The 26,294-nt window shown below is 34.8% G+C and overlaps 1 protein-coding gene across 4 annotated transcripts in view; it reads left to right on the top strand.

Moving 5' to 3' along the window:
* The window catches only part of ERC2 (ELKS/RAB6-interacting/CAST family member 2), an 847,094-nt gene that overhangs the window by 389,907 nt on the left and 430,893 nt on the right, over positions 1-26,294 (top strand). For all 4 annotated transcript variants that reach the window (XM_054694730.1, XM_037501575.2, XM_054694735.1 and 1 more), the window contains 2 exons: positions 3,233-3,373; positions 18,070-18,263. In XM_054694730.1, coding sequence (XP_054550705.1) covers positions 3,233-3,373; positions 18,070-18,263 — 335 coding nt within the window. The remainder of the gene's footprint in view (positions 1-3,232; positions 3,374-18,069; positions 18,264-26,294) is intronic.

Below are 26,294 nucleotides of genomic sequence, written 5' to 3'. Positions count from 1 at the left end.
TGTAGAAAGGCTTGGGGAAATGGTTCCCTTTTCTTTGCAAAGTTGTCTGAAGCAAAGCAAAATAGTATGTAACCCTCTTCATTGATGATGCTTATCTTTTCTACTCTACTAACTGCATATAGTGCAACTCCTTGAAACTTTTCTTGATGTCTTAGCACATTTGTATGACTTAGAGGATCTGATGTTTTTTAATGTCTCATGATTCATTGCTTGAGATAACAATGACAGCAGCAGTGACAATGATAATAATCATTCTACTCTACTGAGATCCTATTTTTCTGTTGAGTGCTTCTGTTCTTATCCATGCTTCTCAAAGAGATCACTTAATATCAGCACGTTAGGTGGGTCAGGCTGGAAACAAAGGCTTAGGCTAAGTGTGACTGCTCTTATGAAATACCATTTTTACATTATGCTAAATAAGGAAAACAATATTTTCAACCTATAGCAAATGATACAAAGTACATATTTTGGGGCCTTCCCAGTGGCGCAGCGGTTGAGCGCTGGGTTGCGAAGCTGCCCGAAGCCTCTGCAGTGCTGGTTCGATCCCCGGCTGCTCCCCAGCCACCAGAGGAGGGTCCCACATGGTGCGCAGACCTCTCCTGCCGCCCGCTGCTCCCCTCAGCAGTGTACTTCTGTCCTTCTGCCTGCTCTGCTCCCCGCTCTGGCTCTGGTGAATTCTCTCGTCATCCCGTGCTTCTGACTGTACCCAGTGCTGTATAAACAAACAAACAAACAAACAAACAAACAAACAAACAAGCAAACAAGCAAATAAATAAATAAATTTTTTAAAAAAACAAAAAAAACACAAAGTACATATTTTATCTAGATTTTTAAAGTAAAATAATATAATTTATTGCTTGGGGGTTGTGGAGAGGATGCTTGGGACTATTCTCCCTTACTCTTTAGTTCATAGAGGGATAGTTTGGTAGAGAAGTTTGAGATGTAGTAATGCACGCTATTTTATTCACTCTCCTCAATGCAGGAATATGTGCTGTTATCCACAATTGGTTCCTTTACATGCATTTTGTCCAGAGTAAATGTCCCTCTTCTTCAGGCATATTGCAGACCCTTCCTCCCTGCTAGTCTCTGTCACGACTCAGTTGTCCATTTCTCAGCCCCACAGTATTATTCCTGCCCTTGGATTTTGAGAAGTCTCTGTAAATTAAATTCTTCCCCCAAAAGGGAAGCATTGATGAGTAATAGAAGTTTTGAGGAAACCCAGAAGCAAAATTCATATTCCTAAAATTTAATTTCATAGTTTTTTTTTTAGAACGGAGATCATTACTCTGATATGAAAATGCTTCCTACTATTTCACTGCCAAATCCAACCTGGGGGGTCTGCGATTACTGTGGTTGGTATGTGACAGAAGGCACAGAAACCTTGACCTCATCTGCTGCATTCGTCACTGACTGCTTGTGCTGTTTGTGGGTTTGTGCTTTAAAATCGATGTAGATACATATAATTGGAAAGAGATCTTGATGACATTGTGGTCCATAAGCTTTATATGAAAATAATTTTGCCCACAATGCCTGCATTGTGTGAATTTCAGACAGACATTTCAGCAAGCATTTATTGTTCCTGTATAATAATGTGCCTGCCACTGGACTGGGTGTGTTGGTCAAGCTTCCACCAGAAAAACAAAACTATATTAGGAAATTTAACCATATTAAGAAGTTTATTGCAAAGAATTGTTGTGAGGGCTGGCCAGGCAAATTCGAAACAGGGCAGGCCATCAGAAAGGATAGACTGGAAATTCTTAGACCGAGTTGATGTTGTAGTTCATAGGTAGAATTTCTTTTTCTTCACTGAAACATCAGTTCTGCTCTTGAGATCTTTCAACTGGTGAGATCAGGCCCACCAGCTGACACTTAAAGTCAATTAATTGTTGATGTTAGTCACATCTACACAGTATCTTCACAGCATCATCTAGATTTGGGTTTGATTGAATAAGTGAGGATTATATAGCCCAGCCAAATGGACACATAAAGCTGACTATTTCCATCTGGCAATTGAAAATTTATAAAGTAGAATACCATATAATTGCTCACAACAAGGATCTTATAATTTAGTTGGTGTGTTAATAATCTTCATCATGACATAATGACTTTATTATAAAGCTCTTTACTGTTTTTTGTGAAAGTGATATTAAAATGGGATCCATAGAACTGCTTTAGTGGCCCAGAACCTTGGAGAAGAGCTCATATGTCAGTTTCCTCACCTGAAAAATGAGAATAACTAATGTGTCCCTCACAGGGTTCTTAGGAACATTTCTCTCGCTGCTAGTTTTCTTTGACACGGTTATTCCAGTGCCTGTAAAGTAGCTGGGATGTAAGGTATTAGGTATTATCACTTACTAAACTACCACTGTGTGCTCAGTGGTGCTGAAATGGATATAAAGGAATAATACAATGACTGAGTTTGGGTAAAATCTGAACATTTTAGCCGCGGTTAGATGTTACTAACAATTTCATATTCGGCAATGAACACTGCCCTTCTAGCTAGCGATACTACATTCCATGATATAAGCAAGTATTTTTCTTTATGTTTTTGAATTTAGATTATGCAGGGAACCCCCTCTTGGCTTCTGGGCATGATGGAATAATTTACATAATCCCGTATCTGAATTTGGAAGGTACATTATAACTGATGAATTTGGATTTACAGAAGATTGGAACATAAAGTCTGTTCTAAAATTTTAAATAATGTTATTGATTCTATAGATGTTTGAAAAACCATTGTTCATTTTTCTGTTCAAAAAAATGGAATTTGATAAACCTTAATAAGATTCTTCTTTTATATTTGATTGGCCAATTTGTGAGGCTGAGGCTTGAGTATTAAAGTTGGTATTTTATTTTATATTTGCCTTAGCATCTGCAGGTCCTGACAGCAATAAATGTAAATGGAAGGTTCAGGGTGTCTGTTTTGCTATGACATGTAAAGACCACCTTGGGACTTACATCATTAGCATGACTTAGAGACGTGAAACGCATTTACTGACCACACCATTTGGTCACATTTGATTCTACTGCAATTAGACACTGCTTGGTTCTGTAAGTTAGCCAACTTTAATTTCCTGGCCAGAACAGACTATTGTTACCTTAGTAAGACTATATTTACCCTTCCTGTCTAATGCATACTTTATTGCTATGTGTGGAATCAATGTATTCAAATTTAAGACATAGCTAGTAGCAATTCCAAGTGTTTAACTTACCAGTGTTCTTTTCCTTTCAGTCTAGTTTAATTGACCTCAAGGAACATGCATCTTCATTAGCTTCAGCAGGACTGAAAAGGGATTCCAAATTAAAATCTCTAGAAATAGCCATTGAACAAAAGAAAGAAGAATGTAGCAAATTGGAAGCACAGTTAAAAAAGGTAAGTGAAGTCTAAGAAAAATATGCTTATTTTACAATGAATTTATAAAATAGGAAAGGAGGAGACATTTTTCAAAAGAAACAAAGCCCTTATCTTTTGCTGTCTGCTGGTAAAAGAATTAATTAAACACTCTTAACTTTATTCCTAAGAAGTATGCATCAAATCCGTCTGTGAACCTGAAAAATTATCTTAAGTTTCCTGCCTGAAAAAAACTTGACAAATAGATGAAAATAGTAGTGGAAGTGAAAAATATCATAAAAACTAACCGTTTCTCTGGGCAAATCTCAGTCATCAAAAAAGATCAGTGGAAATGTTTACAGAAGATTAAAGACTCTAGGGGCCCTCTTATATCTTGATAAACCTTTATTTCTTTCAGAAGTAACTTAGGTTAAATGTTGTATTGGGATTTTGCAAAACTTTACCTAACAACATTATATTTTTATAAGTTTACCAACATAGCCAACTCCCTAGAATATCAGTGGGATGACTATTTAAACTTGACCAAAATGGCGTTAGTTGATAAGAAAACTTGTTGTATGTGGAAGGCATTAGAAAAGAAAGCAGAATCATAAAATTGCAACATTAACATGTTTTCTCTGAACTGGACATTTTTGTGGAGTACATTTCCAGTCATGCATTGTTCCTTTGACTTTTTCCCTGTGTTGTTTGGTATGTCTGCACTCATTGTTCACATAAAACTCATAACATTATGAGTTTAAGCATTTTGTTTCCCCTTGACAATTTATAAACTTATTCAAAAGTGGTAAGAATCTAAACAATCAAGTAAAGCATAATAAATTTTGACAATGTGTAACTCATAGCGCACTGGAATGGGGATTTATTTGCTAAAGTTATGAAAATATATGACATAAATGATAGAGATGTAAAAGCATATAATATCTGTGAAGCAATTTTTCTGGATATTTTAAAATTTAATATACTGTTTTGTATGATGCAATATAGAACAGAAATGTGATTATTCTGTGTCCACTATACTATAGGAAATTATCCTGAGAAATTTCACACTGACGAAGTTTCCATACTAATACAGAAAAAGAGAAATAGATCAAATTCCTTTACAACAAAACAGCCAGAAAATTTCTGTATTGCAAAATCTAATTGTAAATTCACTCAACATCTCACTTAACAATATCTAGTTAAGAAGAAATCTTGAATATTGGGTAAAAGAACTTAAATTGTCCATGTGAGAATGTTTAAGTGGAGATTGACTTGGCTATTTATGCACTGGGTGTGTGATATGTATTCTTGACATATATATATATATATTTATGAATGTGTTCTGTAGTATGTCCTACATGCATAGACATAGTAAGAAATGACCTATGAAGGGTTCTTTTTTATTTAATGAGTAGTTTTGTAATTATGAGGCAGTCTCTAAGATAGCTCTATGAACAAGAAAATCTCACTATCTCCCTTATGGTCATCTTTCATATTTTCTAACTTGAGTTGCATTGTGCTGAGTCCTGAAGAGGGAGGATCTCAAATAGACCTGGGCATGAAAATTGCCCTTCATCAACTCTGAGGTGCCATTATGGAGATGAGGGCACCCTATATATTATTTCTTCCTTTTCATAAGAATGATCTATAGAATTTGAAATCCTCTAGTAATTAAAAAGAAGAGGCTCATGGATTTCTGCTTATCATTTCCAGGTACATGTCTAGATTAGTTTAATAAATCAACATCTATGCAGTTCAATTTAGTTTCTTTCAACATAGCTATGGTTCACCCAAGAAACCACTTAGAGCATGTGGTTTTCTTAGACTCTCAGGTAGACATCATGTACTAAAATTCACAGACCAATCCCCATAAACATTTTAGCATTCTTTCTAACATTCTAACATTCTGCCACATCTCCAGGATTGAAGTAACAAGTCTGGTCGTCTTGCTGTAAAGGGCCTATTTAGTTTATAAAAAGATAATTTATTTCAAAGTATGTAAATAATTTTTGCTTATACTATCTCCTAAATGCATAGTACAGTGTGATTAAATAAGGTAATTATAATTTAAATATTTTTATACCTAACCTGCAGATGCTATTTTGTTATTTTTGGCCATGTAACATCAACTAAATTCAAGCATTTAAAATACTTTTTTTCAGTAGTCTTTAATTTCTTTTAATAAATAGTTCCGTAAAAACCCCAAGTACCCATCACCTTAAAAAGAATTGAGATCTACATGAAATATTTGAAAATATAAGCCAACAGTATATGAATATACATATAAACACATCATTTACTCATGGAAAAATAAGCAGCTATTAAAGCTTAAGGAGTGTCTGGGCCGCCTTTTAAATAAAAGGGTATGTGACTTGTGAATAAAATATAAAGGGTTACTAAATGAAAGCTGAAAACATAATAGTTTTATTATGTCATAAATAAACCATGAATTCCCAATGGAGTTTTGCTCAAGATTTGCAAGAGTCCAGGTATTTTTGCCATAAAATACACAACACTGTAGATGTGTTTAACTGAACAGAAATCTTGTCTGTCTGTGACAATGGAATCCAAATGGTGATTTAAATTTGCTTTGTCTTATAAACAATGCTTGAAATTGGCAAGGTGAATTTCTACATAAAAGTTTATGGAGCACATTCATACACATAGTTCTTTTTAACACTTTCCTCTGCTAATTGAAGACATTACCAAATACTTTGTGATTTTTTTTTTTTTAAAGGTTACCGGCAGAAAAGGAATTATGCTTTACACATTCTAGTCCATCTTTTAAAAACAATGCAATCAAGTAGTCATGTGAGATGAAATCTTTACTGATATTAGTGAGGCTGACAAATGACACTATCCAAACAATGCATAACTACTAGTTATGAGTGTGTTTTATAAATGCACATTAATCTTAACTAGACATCTAGGAGTTGAGAAGGATCTGATTAGTCATGTGTGGGTTATTTTACCTTTCAAAAGCATATTTGGTATTCAATCTATAGAAGTAAATTCATCTTATATGATTAGAAATCACTTGAGGAACAGGAGAAATCCAAATGTTATGATTTGTGCTATTTGGTAATTTTCCAGTTGATATCATCTTTGAAGAAGGGTTTTATTTTTTTAACCATAGTAAAACTGTCATTTCCTTTATCAAGGCTGAGGAAACAGCAAATTCACTCTTGAGACGTCTATGTCTTAACTTAAAGTAACTTAAAAGCTCCTATAATATTTTAACTTCTATACCTTAGTATTAAGTCCCAAATTAATGATACAAGTATTTAAGATATTATGGCTTGAGAATACTACTTAAAATATTTAGTGCATTTAAATCCACAAATATTTAATTCTACACATATTAGACATGACACTATTACAGATTCTAAAGTTTACTTGAAGGATAGTAGGATAGTAGAAGGATAGTAAGATAGTCATTAAATTTTATATTTTTTAATAATTATGAACTAAGAATAGAAACTGGTAACAGCAATAGATAACCACTATATTTCGGTTCCTTCTATTCTTCCTGCTGACTAAAACTTTTTCTTCTTTCATTTACTGTTAATACAATAATGTCTTGTTTACTGATATTTTGCTATTGCTAACCTGCTGTTTGCTGATCTATATTTTTCTAAAGTTAGACTGAATAAAAAATTCAGACAAGCTATAAATTCAATGATAAGATTTAATTAATCTTTTATTATTACCGTCTTTGAAGTTCAGGTAATAAATTGCAGACTTGGCCAAAAGTACTTCTTCTGATTCATTGCTAGAGGCCAGCACTTCATGTATCATCAAAAGTGGACAGCTTTCTTTATTTCATGGGTTATTTAACTTGAGAAAGGGAAAGTAACACAAACCTTAAATTTCTTATTCCAGCTATTCTTTTTTAGGAGCCAAAGTCAACATTTCTATTTCCCTAGAGTCTCTCACTTTCACTGTGGAATGTTTAGAAACTGAAATTTCTTCTTTTTTTAATAACCAGTTCGTCTGTGCAAATGCACTGGATTTGTTGAGCTAATGCTGTTTTTCTGGATCTTTCCTCTTTCCCTGTCTGTGCTTCAATGCCTCCCCAACTTTGCAATGTAGCAAGCTGAGCAGTTGTTCAATCAGATGTACAATCCAGTAAGTCATTTCTGAAAGTTCCCGCTGTAACATATCAAAGCATGAGGATCCATTTGAACACAAGTCACAGTGTGCCATTTGGGGAGTTTCAAAAATATTTATGAATCTCTTCCCATTTCTGTTCTGTCAAAGGAAATGACCTGTGCAGAGGCCACTGCCATTTCTTTTGAATGTGAAATGAAAAAAAATTGAGAACTCAAGGAAATATCACCACTCTGATATTACTTCCTCCTTCAATTCTAAGGCTATAGAAAAGCAAATGTCAACTGCAGGTCTAGAATCATGGAATTTTTCTTAGATCCTCAAACACAGAATTATCCATGCCCATAGGGATAGCATTTATAAAGAGGAAAACACCTCATGGATGGTACATTCAAGTGACAAATTAAAATAGGTTTAGTCTTTAAAATTAGGAGCATATTCTTTAAGAGCAATAAGTGCCTAACAATATGGTGTGTTTTGTGAGAATTAAAAACTTGTCATTTGGCTGAAGACAAACTAAAATATAGCCTCCTAATAGCAGATAGTAGAAATTATGATTATAGGATAATAGTACAAAAAAATAGGTAACTAGTAAAAATAGGTGAAAATGGTACAGATGCCCCTTTCATTTTTTTAATCTATGTGCAGTAGTGTATTATATGAAGTAGTTTCTTTAATTTATTAAAGAAGGAGGGGTTTTTTGTTTTGTTTTATTCCAATTCAAGTGGATTACTTTGAGAACATTATATAAAGGTGATCAAAATTTGTCATTTGGCAGAAATGTTATCATAAATTCTAAATTACCTCCTATTTGTTAATTCCCTTCATGGGAAAAAAGGAATAGCATGGATAAAGAAATCAATTCAGGACATACTGAAGCAAGATACACAAGATACTTGGGTACATTGAATTAGATTTTGTCTTCATTGCCATTTTTTAAGGCAGATTTTATTCTCTTTTTTTTTTCTTAAGGATTTATTTATTTATTTATGCATACAAGAGCTGGGGTACAGGCCAGCTCTTGTATGCTGGCCTGTACACAGGGTGAGAGGATTCACCAGAGAGAGTGGGGAACAGAACAGACAGACTGACTGAAATACACTGCTGAGGGAAGCAGTGGGCGTGTCAGGAGAGGTCTGCTGCGCCATGTGGGTTGCTCCCTGGCTGGGGATCAAACTCATGCTACAGAGGCTGTAGATTGCTTCCCAAGTGTTGTGCTTAACCCCTTGCACCACATGGAGGCCTGGCAGATTTTATTCTTACAAACAGAATTCCTCAAGCCCTGTTGGGGAATCTTTAGTAACCTCTTTTTCAAAATATGATTTTTAGCAGAGCATTAAAAATTATCCAGATTTTCATTCTCCTAACATTTGGATGGAAGCATTAATACACAGGCTCACGACAGTGAAGAGGTCAAGAAAGATGGACAAAACTGGAATATCATTAAACTTGAAAATTGATCCTGGGAAAAATAAGTGTTTTCTTTAGATAGTTTTAAAAAGGTACAAATTAATCCCACATTGGTTAGGTAAGCACCAAAAGAAAACCTAAATATGTTACATTTTGGAAGTGTATAGGACAAATGGAGAGGGCTTTGTCTCTGCAGCAGCAAAGATTTACCAGGACCCATAACATCCTTACCAGGAGCTTAACATCCTTGCCAGAATAGGTCACTCTGTTAACTTTTAGTCAATTTCCAGAAATGTCGATGGCAGGGGAATTGAACTTTGCCTTCATTTCATTCCAGTGATAGGGCTTGAAGATACATAAGCAAACTTTACAGTTGTTTAATTTTTTTAAATTTTAATTTATTTTTAGTTAAATACCATTGGTTTACAACATCATATATGATTTAGAGGTACAGAGATCACACTGTTCAAGTGTATGTTACCACAACACATCCACCATCAAGGCATAATTCCTCTAGGTGACTGACTTCTCCCTAGGTTAACTGAACTACCACATTGCTTAGGCGTCCTGGAAATATAGCCAAATCTTCATTATTTTATTTATTTATTTATTCATTCATTTATTTATTATTTATTTATTTTTTAAATCTTCATTATTTTAATTCCCTTGTCTGCTGATATTCTGTGGTCCACTTCTTATTTGGACTGATATGAATGCAGCATGATGGATTTTCTATCCTTAATAGTCTTTTTTTTGGGGGTTATAAAAATAATATATGGTCAAAGTGGAGAATTTGCGAAAGTGCGCAAGGACGTAAGAGGAAATAAAATTAGTGGAACATATCACTGCACAGAGATAATTACTAGGAATAATTGGGTTGTTCCCAATCCAGACATCTTTTGGTTGTACTTTGTTACTGCTGTTTTCCCTCCTCCGTCTGTCTTTACTTTGTTTTTCTTCTTTCTTTATTTCACATAGAACATTCTGTTTCTTATCAACAAATTGTGGCAAACTGTTGATTTTTTTTTTTTTCAGTTTTATACCTTTTTTTTTTTTTGGTGATGGGCCACCAGAATAGTAATTAACTATTACTTAATAGTAATTAAGAATAGTAATAAACTATTCTTCTGAGATACTGTTTGATTGGTTGTATGATATTCCATTCTATTACTCATTGCTCTAATGTGGTAATTTTTCCCACACTTCCATTTTTTTTTTTTTTACCAGTATCAATAATGCTCTGAAGGACATCTTTCCATATTAATTTTCTCACATTTACTATTTTTATAGAATTTATTCCTGGGCCATTGATTTTTTTTTTAATAGAGGCATGTTTTATTTATTTATTTATTTGTTTGTTTGTTTTGTTTATACATGCACTGGGTACAGTCAGAAGCGCGGGAGGGTGAGAGAATTCACCAGAGCCAGAGTGGGGAGCAGAGTAGCAGAAGGACCGAAGTACACTGCTGAGGGGAGCAGCGGAGGTCTGCGTGCCATGTGGGACCCTCTCTGGTGGCGGGGGATTGAACCGGCACTGCAGAGGCTGTGGGCAGCTTCACAGCCCAGCGCTCAACCGCTGCACCACCTGGGAGGCCCCTGGGCCATTGATTTTTAAAAGTTCCTAATCGTTCCTGCTATGTTGCATTTTAGAGCAGTTTTACCAAGATACGTTTCTTCAAGCACGCAAGTTACCGTGGCCTTTCTGCCACCAAGCAGCCAACACTGACAGCTGTCACTTTCTGTGACTTCAAAAATGGATAAGTGGAGGGTTTTGTTCTCATTTTAAATTTCCTTTCTTTAATTACTAGTGTGGTTGTAGTTTTGAATACATTTATTAGCTGTTTCTGTTTTTCTTTTGTGAATGGCTTTTTTAAAGTCATTTTAAGTACTGACTTTTGAGTTTACTGTTTTGTTCATTGGTTTGTATGAGTTACTTTATGATTTATACAAAATCTTTGCTAGATTTGTGGCAATGTTTTATTAATCTTAAATTTTTGTAATAGAGACAATTATTTTTAGGTTCTTGACCTGAGTTTTCTTTTAGAATTTCCTCATTGCCTTTATGCTTAGAAGTCATTTTCTAGTTCTGACAATAGACATTTACCTATATTTAATTTTTATAATGTTTCTTTTTATATCCCTTTAGCCACCTTGTCTGTAGTTTTTTTGGTTCTTGTTAAGCGGTTATGTTCTAACTTTATATTTTTCTAAATGGTCCACTAATTATTCCAAATAATTCTTTCTTTATTCACTGATTTGGATACTATTTTATTATTTACTAATAAACAGCAATCAATATCCATTGTTTCTTGGGTCAGAATTTTAGTTATTGTGGTTTATAACATTTTTAAACATCCAGTGAACAAGTTCTATCTTAATTCTTGCTGCTTTTCATTTTACTTCTTTTGTTTTAATATTCTTATTCTTTAATTATATATATTTCCAACTAAACTTACAGATCACTTTGTCAATAAAAAGCACAGTTGTTGGTGTTTTAACTTTGAATTATATTCAATCCATTTAGGGTTATGGATATCTTTCCAATATTGCTTCTCATTTATGAGCTTGATACAACTTGTATTTATTTCAGTGGTCCTTTACAGTAAAGTTTTGACATTTTCTTATTATAGGCCCATGATATTTTTTTTAGGATATCCCTAATTATATCTATATAAATGAGCTTTGGGTTGCTGTTGTGATTATAATATTTCTCCATTTATTTTCAAAGCACTTAACAGTAACTTGGAAATTAATTTCAGTTTTTGCATTTTTGTTTTAAATATGGGCCACCCTACAAAATTTGGTGAATTATAGCTTAGTTGTTTTTATTAAATAATATAATTTGACAGCCAGTTCTATGTCCATCAAACTAAAGTAAATCAGAGAAAATAAGAATTAAGTTTTGAAGTCCTCCTGTGAGTACAGTTTTTTCTTGAATAAACATTCTACTTTTAAAAAAAACTTTATTTTTACTTTAACCACACCATTGTACTAAGTGATACTCTAATGCATTTTTTAGGAATCTATAATTTTGCCTTTGTATCCTTATTATTTCTATAATAATAACCTTTCTGCTGCTTAACTGCCAGCCTATTCCCGGAGGAGTTTTGTCTTGTCATAAATACTGTGCAGGTTATCTTCACTTGAGATATTTTTTTCTTTCCTTAGTTTTTAATTCCAGACAAATAGTATGCTTTTTTCATCAGTCTCAAATGCCTACTTTGCTGTAGCCTGAATGGTTATTATGCCCAGAGTTGATATCCAGAGGTCTCATAAACTTTTTATAAATCTTTAGACCCTTTGGGTCCTGAATTTGGTGCTCTGTATAATACTTTCATTGCTATAAGGCAAATGGCTTATTTGGAGGCTCTAGGGGCAGCCTTGCTACTGGTCAGGGCTCACTTGAGACCCCTCTGATATTCCTCCACATGTGCAAGTACCCCCACCTGGTCATTATCCATTGAAATCCTATCTCTTTTGCAAATGCCTCCTTTACAGGGATCACATTTTAGGTAAGGTTCATAAGAAAAAGACCAAGCATTTTTCCAGTCTGGATAGAAAAACATCTTGTTAATGTTCAGTGAGGTCCTCCTGATTTAGATGTGATTGTAACTGTGCAATCCCAAGCACATGGTGGGCTCGGTTACAAATGCTTTCACAGTCATTCTAGGTTCAGTGGCCTCTCTTAGTGACTTTTTAAAGCCTATTTCTGAAAATTATTTGTTTCATTCATAGGCTAGTCCCTCTAACAAAATGAAAAATTACAATTAATTAAAAAAAAACTTCAGGGCATACACATAGCAGGTGTAAATTCTTGCACACACACAAACACACATGACTCACTCTGATGCAAGCTTCTAAGATCTAAAGAACCCAGTTAATAGCTTAAATAACCTTTAATATTTGAAGTTCCATAGTTTGTTTTAAAAATCCTGATAATTTCCTCGGTTCTCTGTATTAGTGATTTTAGGAAATTCCATAGTATTAGTAATTATAGTTTTGTCTTGCAAGGGCTTAAGCAGTGTTAAACCTATAGTTGACTCTTTTTATTATGTGTATGTATGACATAGGAAAAGTACTTTCAACCTTTTTTATTTACAAACACCCTATTTGCTTCAACTATGAGAATAAATTTATTTTTAGAATAGTTGCTATAATACGTACAGTGTGAATATTCTGGATATACTTAGCTACAATCATGAAAGAATAATTTCTTATAGAACTACATAGTGTAAGATTAAAAGATACAACATTGTTATTTTCCAAATATTTTATTAAATCTCAGCTATTATATTTGTTATTAACTGAGTTTAAAATACAATTTAAATTTTACGTTACTGTCCTATGTCACCCTTAACTGTAGTTCACCTTGTTTTTAAAGTAATATTTCATTCTTAACACAGAATTATGTGAATATTGGAATGTCTTTTAGAAGATTAAAATCAAATATAATGTTTGAAGTAGTTTATATACCCTGTTCTGCCATTAAGATACGTAAGGAATGTCAAAGCTCTATTAACAGACCCTGAACTCACAGAGTGCTGCAAATGAGAATCATATTTTTACAGTATATAAATCTATTAAATTATTGTTAAAACCCACAAGCAGCATGGAAGAAAATCATCAGATTCATTTGTTAATGTTCTGCTTGTACTTTATGATCATGACTAATCATGTGTTTATTTTGAGAGAAAAGATTTTTTTATTGAAATTGTTAGGGTCCATTTCAAAGACAGAATGTTATATAAATGTTATAATTGAATATTCCGTGCCTAGTTTCACAGTAGATTTCTGGTTAATTCTTTCATTTCTAGGTGCTTGGAAAGATGAACTAGCATTTTATTGGAAATAATCAATGACCAACTTTATAAAAGGAGTATAAATATTTGCGATTTGTCCTATTGATACTATCAATCCCTGGTTTGGCCTTTGCCATGTTTACTCTTAACTTTAAATTAATATTAACTATAGTATTTGAATATAGTATTAATCTGAACTTTTTCTGTACTTCCTGAATAGTTCTAAATTCTTTCATTAAAATAACCACTAGATGCTGTTATATATTGCTTGTCCCAAGTCATGACCAGATTTCTCTTTTGTGCTTGATATTTAGGCTTTCAGAATCAGTTCACATCAAAATGCCAAGGCTTGCCCACATCAGTTAGGCTCCAAACTTTGTTTTGATTATTCCCATTTGTGGGGAAATTTCCTTACATACGGAAATACAAGAAACATAATTGAGGGGGCCCTCAAAATGTACTGATCTAGTATATAATACAGACATTTCAGAAATGTTCTTTTCCCAGTTTTCTGTGATTCTCTGAGATGCTCGAGAGTTTCTCTAAGTTACTAGAAATATCTTGAGACAGAACCAGAAACTGGATGTACTTTTAAGCTGAACTATTTAATCAGCAAAATTACATTAAGAAAAGAATGCTCATTGACAGTCCTTTGGTTTTAATAACTGATGGATGTCTTTGAAAGTGACAGTGTTCTTGGCTATATTTTAAGCTTTTAAACCCACCAGTCTGCATTTTCAAGAACTAGAGTCTCATCTAATGAAGATAGGAAGAAAGTTGATACACCTTGGAAGAATGGAATGGGCTATCTCTTCCTGAACTTTTGGGAGAACTAAGTTTCAAATCAGTTTCCACAAAGTGAAATAACTATTCAATACTTTTATTTTCGGTTTAAGTCTTAAATGGTTCAGATTGGTAGGAATTTGTCCAAATTGTGAGTTATTCAAATATATCTATTATTTTGTCCATAGTACATTAGCTCCAAATCTATTATCTACTTTTGATCCCCACCAGGAACTGCTAGTCCTGAGTAAATAACCCATGTTTTAATTTAAAAAGGCAAGAGAAATCCTATCAATATAATGTGAAAAAATAAACAGTGATGCAAAATTAAAGAAAGAAAATGTTGTTGTCTAACTAGAAATTAAGTACTTACTCCAGTTTTAGAGGAGGCTCTGCCCTTCTAACTTTGAAGGAAGCACTGATTTTATAAGCTCATTTTTTTTCTATTTCTTCAGTATAGGATCATTCCCATGTCTGTAGATCACAGAGTAACATGCTCATGCTATACTGGTTAACAATTTCAGACCATCCTCTGAGAAGGATGTACAGAACTGGTTACCTGTTGTATCTTCTGGTGTACTACTCAGGACAAATCTGGGAGTCACCAGCCTTCCATTATATGAAACTCTCTCTTCCCTTGAATCTTCATATAAATGATCCAGAAACTGCTGTTACTCTTCCGTGTCTACATGACCTTTTCTTGAAACTTTCTGTTGACTTAAAAACTTTTTAAATACTATCTATTTACAAGCTTAATAGCCCTTCCAAGAATTCTGGCACCAATATTGAAGGTGGTTTCACATGAATTGTTTTGCTCAGAAACCAGTACATGTTGACATATGTATAGAAAGACATATTTAACTCAAATATATTCTTGAGGTAGTCTGTTATTTTTAAAAGGAAAATTTATTATCACCCATAAGTACCATCTAACAAAACTTAGGCCAGCTGTAAACTTGGCAGTGGTATTTATTTTAATAACATCTAACATCATTGTCTCAGGGAGTCAAGAGTGATATAGACTAGATTGAGTCATGTTTTTTCCGTAGGCCTTCTAGACTTCTAAACATCTTACAGATCCTTTAATCATACTCAGTGGGGTAAAAAGACAACCAATCAATCTGACTTTGCCCCATGTTTAAATATGGTCTTACCTTATCTTCTTTTATTTAAAGATCTATCGTAAGGGAAGTGATCACATACCTCCCTTCCCAGACTGTTTTCTCTGTAAACTTATTAGGGAGGCTTCTCTAAAGCATATGCAGTAACTTATTGATGAAAATTAATTAGATCTATTAACTGTGCATTAACCCCACTTATGGGACCAAAAAAATACAGTAATAGTCATTAATAATAGAAATAATATCTTTCTCATGTTTGTCATTTTGTAGTTATTTTTGGTCCTTAGAGAAACTAATTTATTTGTCCATAGTCATAAGACACAGGGTAGATTTAGAATCTGGGTCTCAACAATTAGTTATCCTGTATCCACTTATTAAAAATAATGGTGATAATCATATAAGAATTAAAACAACCACAGTGACTAACTGCTAGCTCTTGTAAATCTTTAAATCAGTCAAGAAAAGAATTTTAACCCAAGTCAGGAATAGGTAATCAAAAGAATATTTATCAATTTATGAGTTTTTCTAGCTACTCATTACTCAGTTAATTCTTTTTTTAAAGATATTAATGTCACTTGTTGGGTAGTTTGAAAAGAACACCTTGAAAGTTTTATTTGCAATAAAATAGTGGTAAAAAAGTTAAAAAATGGGAGGGAATTATTACAAAATTTTTATTTTTTCTTAACAATTTAGAAACTATACATTTTACTTTTCTGTTTATATGACAGTAATTAGCTGATTCCTATCACAAATAGATGTTAAGTATATGGAGTAATTTTTTTTGGAAATATAATGTCTATACATGTGTTTTTTAATTGAATATAAACAAACTTAAATATTCATTACTTAATTCAAAAATAAAATTGCTAGGTGGATAAACTCTTAAGGGCATATTAGCTCAGATTTCCTTTCAGATTATTTTAATTAAACCATCAAAGCTCAATAATTTATTATAATAAAACCCAATAAAAATGCTATTAAATAAATGAAAATAATTATTTTCTGTAAATGTTAGTAAAGGAGTGTGAATCAATACCTGATAGTATATTGTATTGCTACATTTTTCCATGTTCCTTTACAGTTATTTCTTGAAGAAGGCAATCTTAGATTAAAGAACATGAAAACAAATTATTCACCTTTTATCCTCATGCTTAAATAATATGTTACATGCAAAAGTATTATTATAAAAATGATTATTTTGTCATAAATAAGAAATTTATTTTTATTTATACTAATTTTTGAATTTTTTTCTACTAAATCATTGCAAAGACTGTCAACCTAACAGTAGTAATAGTATTAATTTTTCTAACCATGCATGATTCATTTGACCCTAGTAGCTGTAGCTTGCTTGCCTTGTTTTTTCCCTGAAATTAAAAAAAAAGTGTATAAAATCACAATGAATATCCGCTCTGTATAGTAAGACAGCAGCACAACTTAAGTCTTAATAAATTGTTGACATTTTATTAATTCACAAATGGATTTTGGGAGATACATACATATATGACTTCTCTGAACTTTCTCTGTTGAATGTGCACTGTTGTTAAACTACTTGTTTTTTCCCTGCCTGCTCTTTGAAGAAGTCAATTAGGAATAATGGGAAACAAGGGGTAGGCAAAACATTGCGGTGCAGTGTTATTTCCATCTGTCTGGGAATATTTCAGCCAAAAGTTTATTTTGGGAAAAAAAAAAAAAGCCATAGTACACTCACACACACACACACACACACCCCACAAATACTTTGGCTGCAAATTATTCTGCAGGGTTGTTGCTGTGTTGTTGCTTGTGTCTATTCTTGTGTGTAAAGCTGCCATCCATTCATGCATGTTTGCATTCTCGTCTGTGTGCTTGTTCACGAATTAGCTCATCCTCCTCCTGGTTCAGGTTAAAATTAATCAAGAGAACAAGAATTTATGGGTATGACTGTTAGCTGGAAAGCTCTTACTCCCTTGTAAGTCTTTCTTTCAAACTACATCTTCTGCTGAAATTTCTCGGGATGAAGTATTCAATGAGTAGCCAGCTAGTCTCCTGTGTTACCTGGCTTATATATGCCCTTAACAGTTCTTGGAAAAATAATTTAATATTATTTTATCTCAGCTTCTTAACATCATAAATGAAAGCAGTTGGTATGAATTACCTCCCTAACTGTGAGGAGTTGAATTATTTTAATTCTGCTTGCCAAATAACCAGGAATAAAGACATCACAGTCTCTACCTGCACCTAGCCCCCACTTTTTGGTGGCAAAAAAATTAAAAAGAACACTATCTAATGAAACAAAATATCACCCATTAAAGAAACTTCCCTGCAAAAGTGTGATATAATTTAAAATCAACATTGCTCTAAGGTAGCTGAAATGTATTTTTTTTTTTCATTTTGCTTTTAACTGACAGTATACCCATAATTCTTGGTTGTTATTATTGTTTTTCTCCAAAGTCAATTTCTGGGCCATTGGTGGCTGCACTAGATATTGTTCTAAATTGTTGTCTTAACTACCTTCTTTAAAAATATAATGTTGAAGGCTCATAATATTGAAGATGACTCCAGGATGAACCCTGAATTTGCTGACCGAATAAAACAGCTTGATAAAGAGGCGTCTTACTACCGTGATGAGTGTGGCAAGGCCCAGGCGGAAGTCGACCGGTTGCTGGAGATCCTCAAGGAGGTGGAGAATGAAAAGAATGACAAGGACAAGAAGATTGCAGAACTCGAGAGGTAAAGTTTGCAGTCATGTTGTGAATTGTCGACAGTGAGTGCACACTGATTGCCTCATGGCCCGTCTCAGGGAATGTACGTTCCATATTTCAGCTTGGAAACAAGTTATGTATGAGGAAGATGGCCTGTTAGGGATGATGTGTTTCTGCAGGACTCTCAAAAGGCAAAATTGAGTTTTCTTTTGAATGTATATGTGTTTCTTTAGTGTCTAAGAAAATGTCAACTCTCTGGAGGGATGGTCATGACCTAACATTTCTGGCAGTGGAGTATGTAAGAGATTGAGGCTTTGACTACCTGAAACTTCAGATTTTTCCCATCAAAGACAAGTATTTGTGGTTTAGGTTTGTATCGAACAAAGAAAAAGGAAAAATGTGGTTGCGAATTCATTCAACACAGGAGAAAGGGAAAGGTATTCATATCTTTTGGATGTCTTTGGGCACGCAAACCACAACAAATTCATCTTGTAAGAGGACCTTATGGCAGTTGGTAAAGAAATGTGTTTGCATAGAGTCTACCTGATAGCAAATTCTGTCTAAAAACAAAGGAGGTTATATTAGTTCCAGAGTGTTTAGGTTTTCAGGTTAAATCATATCCATACTATATTTATGTGGGGTATGGACTCTGAAAAGAAATTTGCTATCAGTGCTTTTTCCTGTATTTCATATAAGAAAAGAATTTCTGAGTAATCTTACAAAACTCCATAACCTCTGAGGATTTCTTATTGGTTCAGCATTAGGCAGAATTTGTTTTTCCTATATTCAGCCCATATGACAGAGATCAGCAAATTTTTAGTAAATCAGTCAAGGTTTGCCAGCTCTGGTCAAGGCACTATTGAGGCCCTCACAGACTTCAAGACACGCAGAAGACATGGAAAGCTGGCGGCTTTAGCAGCCGAAACACCTGGGTTCAAATGTTGCCTCTGCTTCCTGCCAGATGTAAGACTTTGGATCTTGTTAGAAATGACTCTCTAGCAACCTAGTAAAATATATTACTCTTTGCAAGTGCCAAGTTCCTCTGCAAGGTGGGATAGGTACATCATTATGAACAGGTGAATGCTCAAACAAATATATTCTCAATGTTAAGTAACTATGCATTAATTGGATAGAATAATTTAAAAAAATCAACATTTTCAAATATAAATATATTTAATATATTCAAATACGAAATCAATATTTCATTTTAAAATCTTAGCATTAATTTGATGATCATCTGACTTTCATTCGGTGTGACCACTATGAGAATTATTTTTTCCTTGAGATAAGTATACATACTAAAATCTTTATGGGCTTCATTTTAATTTTTATTTAAAAATGTGGGAAATTTGTGTTAATCTACTTGTTCCTAAAAATACAATTAATTTTAGACTTATCTACCTGACTATTTTGGAACTGTATTTCAGGACCAAACATTATCTTCTGGAGATTGGACTTGTCAGAAAGAGGTGAACCCTAATGTAGTTCTCCTGCCTTCTAGTCTATGACTTTGAGAAGCAATAGGTCATAGAGAGAAGCCCTAGATAATAATACTGATAATATTAATAATTATACTAGTAATAATAATAGGTTATTCACATTTTATGTTTACAGTGTACCAGATACTCTTCTAAAGTCTTGATCTGCAGTATTGTATACCAGTTAATCTTACCCACAACACAGAAAATATCATATCCCCATTTTATAGATAAGAAAACTATGACTTATATAGGTTTAGTAGCTTCATCAAGGTTACATAAGAATCAGAGTCAGAATTTGAACACAAGTCTGACAAATGAACAACTGAGAATCACTCCATCCAGCAATGGGTCAAAGGCCGAAGCTAGGTAAGTAGCACTGAACAATCCTGCAGCAAGCAGAGAAGCACTGCTGCTGGGCCATGGGAGATCTGCCTCATGTTTATTAGCTTTCATGAGGAAAAGTGATGTGCTATGTATTTAGAAGGTGTTTTGCTGCACTAACCCAGCTTCCTAAAATTGTAATTGAGTATCAGGATCAGCTACTCTAAACATTTGCATGAAAACAGCATAATTGTCTAGTTGCACAATAGGTTTTAGCTGGACACTGTTGCCATTAAAACATCAAGAATATTCACATTTTTATTTCCTCAATATGGAATGCATTAAAACAACAGTGATTTTTACAGACATTTATCTTTATGTACTTTCTGCACATTTTCTTTATCTCTGCCTTTGCCTCTCCTTAAAGCTGATGCCTCCCAGGCACTGTAATTCATAAAATGTGTGGTGGGACTTGACTCTGTCCCAGTTCTCTGCCTGCCTGTGTCTTGGGTCCAGCAGCAGAACATAGTCTGGGAAATGTCTGAGCCCCAGCCCCAGCCCAGGCCTCTAAGGAGATGGGGGTGGAGATCAAGAGGGGAAGTTTCTTGGGAAAAGTAGAGGTCAGCCTTGGCCTGCTTTTCTGAAGCATTATCTGCTGGGTTACATGTGTATTCCGACTAAAACATCTTCCTTGAGCTGTCAGGCAGCCTTTTTCAAATTGGGCAGTATTGCCATTTGTTGGCTTAAACTGAAAAATTCATACTTCATAATGTTGGGAACTAAAGATTTCTTAGCAATATGACATATATCTCCATTTTGGAGTCATGGAGGAATGTTTGCAATGAAGTTTGTGATTTTGAAAACCAAAAAAATTGAACTTGAAATAAATTTGTGGTCTCTGGTCTGTAATGTGATCTACCAGAGTAAAAAAGACCTCTTTTCAAAAGCAGCTAGTGTTTTAAAATATTCCAGAACTTCAGTTATGTGTGACAAAAGGTATGGGGTTAAAAAAAACTCAAATGACGCTGACACTGGTCTGCTCCTTCCTCAGAGGGCAATATGTGTTGGCTTTCTATTCTGTTAATCTTCCCATTTTTTTTTACTTCTCCCACAATGTATCCTTGCCAAGAGCACATGCCTGGCACTTCCATACATGCATTTACCTCTTAAATTCCATGTGAATGATGTTTTTCACCAGCCATTAAATATTTTGCTTTTCAAAGCGCCTATTGCTTCAGCATGGTCCCCAGATGCAGTTGGGCAACTCTTACACTAGGTCAACTCTTGTACTAGGTGCTGTTGGTCCAGCTGGGAGCCTCTGCCTTGAATTGCAGGCTGCTCTGGTGGACTTGGACACAGGTAGGTGGAGGACCTTGACCAGAGAGTTGGTCCAAATGAGGCAGAAATCTTCATTCAATTGACAGTGCTAGGTAACATGTATGCTACACAATGAAGTAGCTCATTAAACATGAGAGGTAGTGAAATATGTGGTCTTTTGGTATCAGTGCTCATCTAGATCTCTGAGCTTTATTTAGAATTTCCAGAATTCATTCTTTGGTGCCTTAGGGGAAAGAGAGAGGTTAACAGTATTTCAGCCAGGGACCTGCTGTCACTGAACCTGTGATACCTCACCATGGAAAGAAATCAGTTAGGTGATCTTTCATGTAATTATTTTAATTGTATTTTTATTTTTTCAACAAATATTTCTTAAAACTTTTGAAAGAATTCTAGACTCACTAGAAGGTACAAAAGGAAATGGAGGGTTCTCATGGATTCCTTCCTCTCCATTCCCCACTGCTCATGTAATTATTTAAATTATATTAGGGGTTTGTCTAGAGGCAGAGAGTGTTCAAATAGAGCCTCAGTAATGTGCCTCCATACTGTGAAGAGGGGGTTGGGTCCCTTGAGACTCTTCTACCCCTAAGACATAGCATCATAATCGAAAACAAGGTAGTACTTAATTATCTGGACCAGGAACTAATGCCACCAGACATTTGGACTATAAGAAGCATTTTAAATGCCTGAAAAAGCATTTTCTCTAAAGCTGAGAAATAGACCATTATTTTTCCTTCTGAATTTGTTCATAACATACTGACAATTTCTTTGATGCCTTTCAGAACTCTTTTCAAACCATGAACTTATCCATAGTTTAAAAAAAGGATAACATCTTCTGGAGGTCCCACAGTACACGGAAGAACCTTCACACCAGCTCTATTGGTTTTATGTAGTAATTTATTCTTAAGTAATTTCTATTTATGTTTGCTAACTTAATTGAAGGAATATTTTCAAACATGTGGCGGATGGTTTTCTGCCATCCCTAACTACCTTTTGTTGAAGCACATGGACGTTGTGGCACCTTTGAAAATGTGATGAAATCTAGGAGCCATTGGAAAAGGCAATGGAATTTTAAGCATTTGCTGGCTCTTGCTGTCAGTTTGATTTACCTCTGATGCAGGTTTTGAGATGGTAGCTGGACCCAGAGGTACCAGAGTCCCCACAGAGATCATTGCCTGGCCTCACTTATATTTTATCAATTATGCTTTCATGATTGGGTCAGTGCTTTTACCATATATTTAATCATGTATTTTATCTTTGATTTTTATCACTATAGTTATTGTTGTTTTCAGCTGAAATGTTCCTGTTTAAGCCTTCCCCAGGGGATTTGTTTGTTTTTCCTATCTGAAATGCTTAAAAAATATTTCTTAATAACTGGTGCACTTCCACTGAGCATGTAGGTGGTAAAGTGTCAGTTTTTTCAGCAAAGAACTGTTTATAGGTTAACAATGTGAATATCTCCTATGTGCTCCTGGGCTAGTCTGAAGAAGATCGTTGTGGCTCTTGTCCTTTCCAATATTGTTTGACATTTTTGTTTTGGCCGATTTGAAGAGTGTGTTAAATATTTTTGTACAATAAGTTATCAAACATCTGGATATTTTCAGTCATGAAGTATGATCCTCATTCTTGCCACTAAAAAAATTACTCTCAGTTCTGGAAGCTACACTGTCCTTTCTTGGGAGGCTGATAAGTAGGCAGCACTCACCTGAAGTCTTCCTCACAGTATCTTTGATCATTCTGGGCACAGTGCTCTGTGAGCATCTAAAATGGAAATCTTTGAACAGGAAGCCAAAGTGCTCAGCAACTTTTGATTTTCAGGGATGAAAGGAAAATAACTCATAGAATGTAAGCATCCAACTTTCTGATATCAGGGCTTACTGCCAGCTCTAACACTGTAGTAATTTTCATTTCACTTTATTTAATAATAAGCTTTTGCATGCACACAGATAGCAACCTTCTCTACAAATTTTCCTCCAGAAAAAGGCAGATTTTGCCATTGGGTGGCCAGAGCACACCCAAATGACTCACTCAGTGTGTTGTGATTATGCATATGAGAGCAGATGCTGGTTTCTTAAGAGTAATTTTTAAAACAACAGGTTTCAGTGTGTGCCTAGGGATTTGGGGGTAAAGTCAGATAAAAATCGCTTTATTTGCCCTTCATTTGGTTATGAAACCTGCTAATATAACATCTGTTGGCTGTATGTTTAAAACTAATGCGTTTCCTTCCTTTTATTCTCTTTTGCTATCCCTTTTCCTTTCTGCTTATCCTCCAAATTGCTGCTCTCACCCTTGCTCCAATCAGCTTGACTTTCAGGTCAGTACCTTCAGTTTTTCTTCTAACTGCCTTTCCCTCCTAAGCTCAATTTATTGCTTGCACTTGTTTAACAAACACATTTCTGAAATGGTTTTCTTCTGGCCACCACATTTTTTTCCCATTGCATCCCATGCCTTGGGAAGGTTTATTTTATGAGAAGCCTCTATAGGTAGGGACATGCGAAGAAAAAGATGGGAATAAATCACTGTTGGCTATTGATATATTCTATTCCTGGATTATAAAATCATTAAGAGACATTATGGCAAAAATTCCCTAGGGTATTTCTCCTGAGCAGCTCAGAAAATTGACTTCATGATGATAAAACATGGAGCTGTGAAAGAAGCAAACGCAGGATGCAAAATTTAACCTGGGAGAATAAAAGATCTGTCCGTGACACAGCAACTTAAAAGCTGAATTTAATAGTGCAAACCATTCAGACTTTTCGCTTACTAAATCACTGTTTTGAAAGATTTATAATACTTTTTTTCAAAGTCACTTTTGAAAATTATCAGTGTGTGAGTAACATATTGTACACACATGTTATTTCATATCATTGTTTTGACTTTTAGCTTTTTAACTTCATTTTTATTAGCCAGAAGACATACTTTAATTACCTAGAGCATAGCATATGGAACAAAATGTAAAGTGAGATTCAGCATTGATTAAGTGAATCCTTATATTAAGAAAAAAAATGCACTTATGTTTGAAAACATACCCCAAGTGTGAGTCCAAGTCAATAACTGGTTCTCCTTTAAGTCAAGCAAGACCTCTTTCTGCTAATACATTGTAATATCTAGTGATTTCTCATTCAATCAATGAATTTACTAAAGGATGCTCTTTGTGTGACTTGGACTACCTAGACTTTAAAAAATGGCTTTAGTTAAATTGGCAGCCGATCTAGCAATGGTTGCTCTTTTGAGAAGCAAGCTATAATATTTTCTTCTCTTTGTGAATGGTCTTTACCTCTTTATTCTGTCCACTGCTCATCACCTAGGCTATCAGACCCATGCACTAATACCAGCAGCAAATGATTTCAAAACATGGCCTCTGCCCATACACTGGTTTTGTTCCATTGCCAGGCCCACCCCTGTGGCTCACAGTCCTTGAAAATGAAACCACGTCTCTGCTATTCCCACATACCACACTGGGAGTCCCATAGCAACTGCCTTGAACTTCACTCCACTGAAGGAAGCCCCATTCTCAATATTTCCCCAATCAGAGATCTAAACAGAGATGAGAAGTATGGCCCTACAGAACTGCTCTCACCAAAATCCTGACTGTTCCAAAATCCTAATGACTGTTCATTCCCTTGGCAGTGCTGGGATGTGCAGAAACAGACATAAATGGGGAGTGTGGGTCTTAGCCACGTAGCATCCATACCTTTCTTCTAGGTTTTTTATCTGCTCATTGAATGAAGCTTAAGCTTTTCTCCTTGTCTGCCTTTTTTGTTTTCTTTTGCCTCTTTTGCTGCCCCTGATCTGCACCTGTCAATATTAAAGCCCTCGAGACCAGGTACTTCTTTCGCTCTCACACCTCAGGTTTCCTGCCAGGGCCTTCAGGTGTTGTCCACAGGAGTCGTATTGGGCAGTATTTAGTTTTTTCCTGTTTTATGGTGAATGAGCACGAACTCAGACTCGCAGAAAACAAGATATAGAGTGAGGGCTGGGCGAGGTGTGGCTATCGATGCCTTCTCTGGACAAGGGGCCAGGCATACTGATTAGGTTTGGTGAAATGTGCAGGCTGCCTGGTTGGGTGAACTATAGTGTCGAATCAGGATTCAGATTATTTTAGTACCGTTTAATCTATTACCCCACATGAAAATAATTGAGAAAATGTGCAATCCTTATAAATAGCCTGTAGTTATATTTTTAGTGTAGAAGGAATTGGGCAGCCCTGCTTTCTTAGAAGCAAAGAAGTTGTAGAATCTTGGAAGCTTTCTTGAGTTTTGACAAATATCCAGATTTAACTATGCTTTTTTCCCAACCACTTTCAGGTTTACCGGTTAAAATAATATGAAATGTAATTGTAGAATTGAATACAGGATCTCTGCCCAAGTGCTTTATTTATGTGGCTCACAGTTGAGAGACATATATAAAAATATATAATGTGTATACATACATATGTGTATATATGTGCACATAGATGTATTTGTGTGTATGCATGTATCATATATTATTAAAAAATACCATCTGGTCTTTCTTAGCATAGAAGTTTGTAGTCTACCTTTACTTTCACACCTCCAAAATGATGTTTGAAAGCTTCACTAATTCTTGGGTTTTTTCCTATGTGCTCTGGACTCTACGGGAAGGTCTCCCGCCCCTCCCCCACCAAGTACCTTTTTGAATGGCTCATTTCATTTTCAAACTCTATGTAGATTCATATACTTAAATTCAGGTGGACAGATTTTATGTATTGGGTTTGGTAAAATGCAAATATCATATTCTATACCTGTTTAGGTTCACACTCGAAAATCTCCTCTTCTGTCAAGAATCTCTTTACACACAAACCAGTAGGGAGCTGGAGAGGTGTGCTCAGACCCATGTATTGTACCCGTGGGAAGGTTTATATGTAATTTACTCACTTCTAGGAACTGCTTGTGAGATTAGCA

Source organism: Talpa occidentalis, unplaced genomic scaffold (assembly GCF_014898055.3).
Source record: "Talpa occidentalis isolate TD23 unplaced genomic scaffold, MPIMG_talOcc4v2.1 talOcc4.10, whole genome shotgun sequence".
Classification (NCBI taxonomy): domain Eukaryota; kingdom Metazoa; phylum Chordata; class Mammalia; order Eulipotyphla; family Talpidae; genus Talpa; species Talpa occidentalis.
This window is presented reverse-complemented; position numbering and strand designations above follow the sequence as displayed.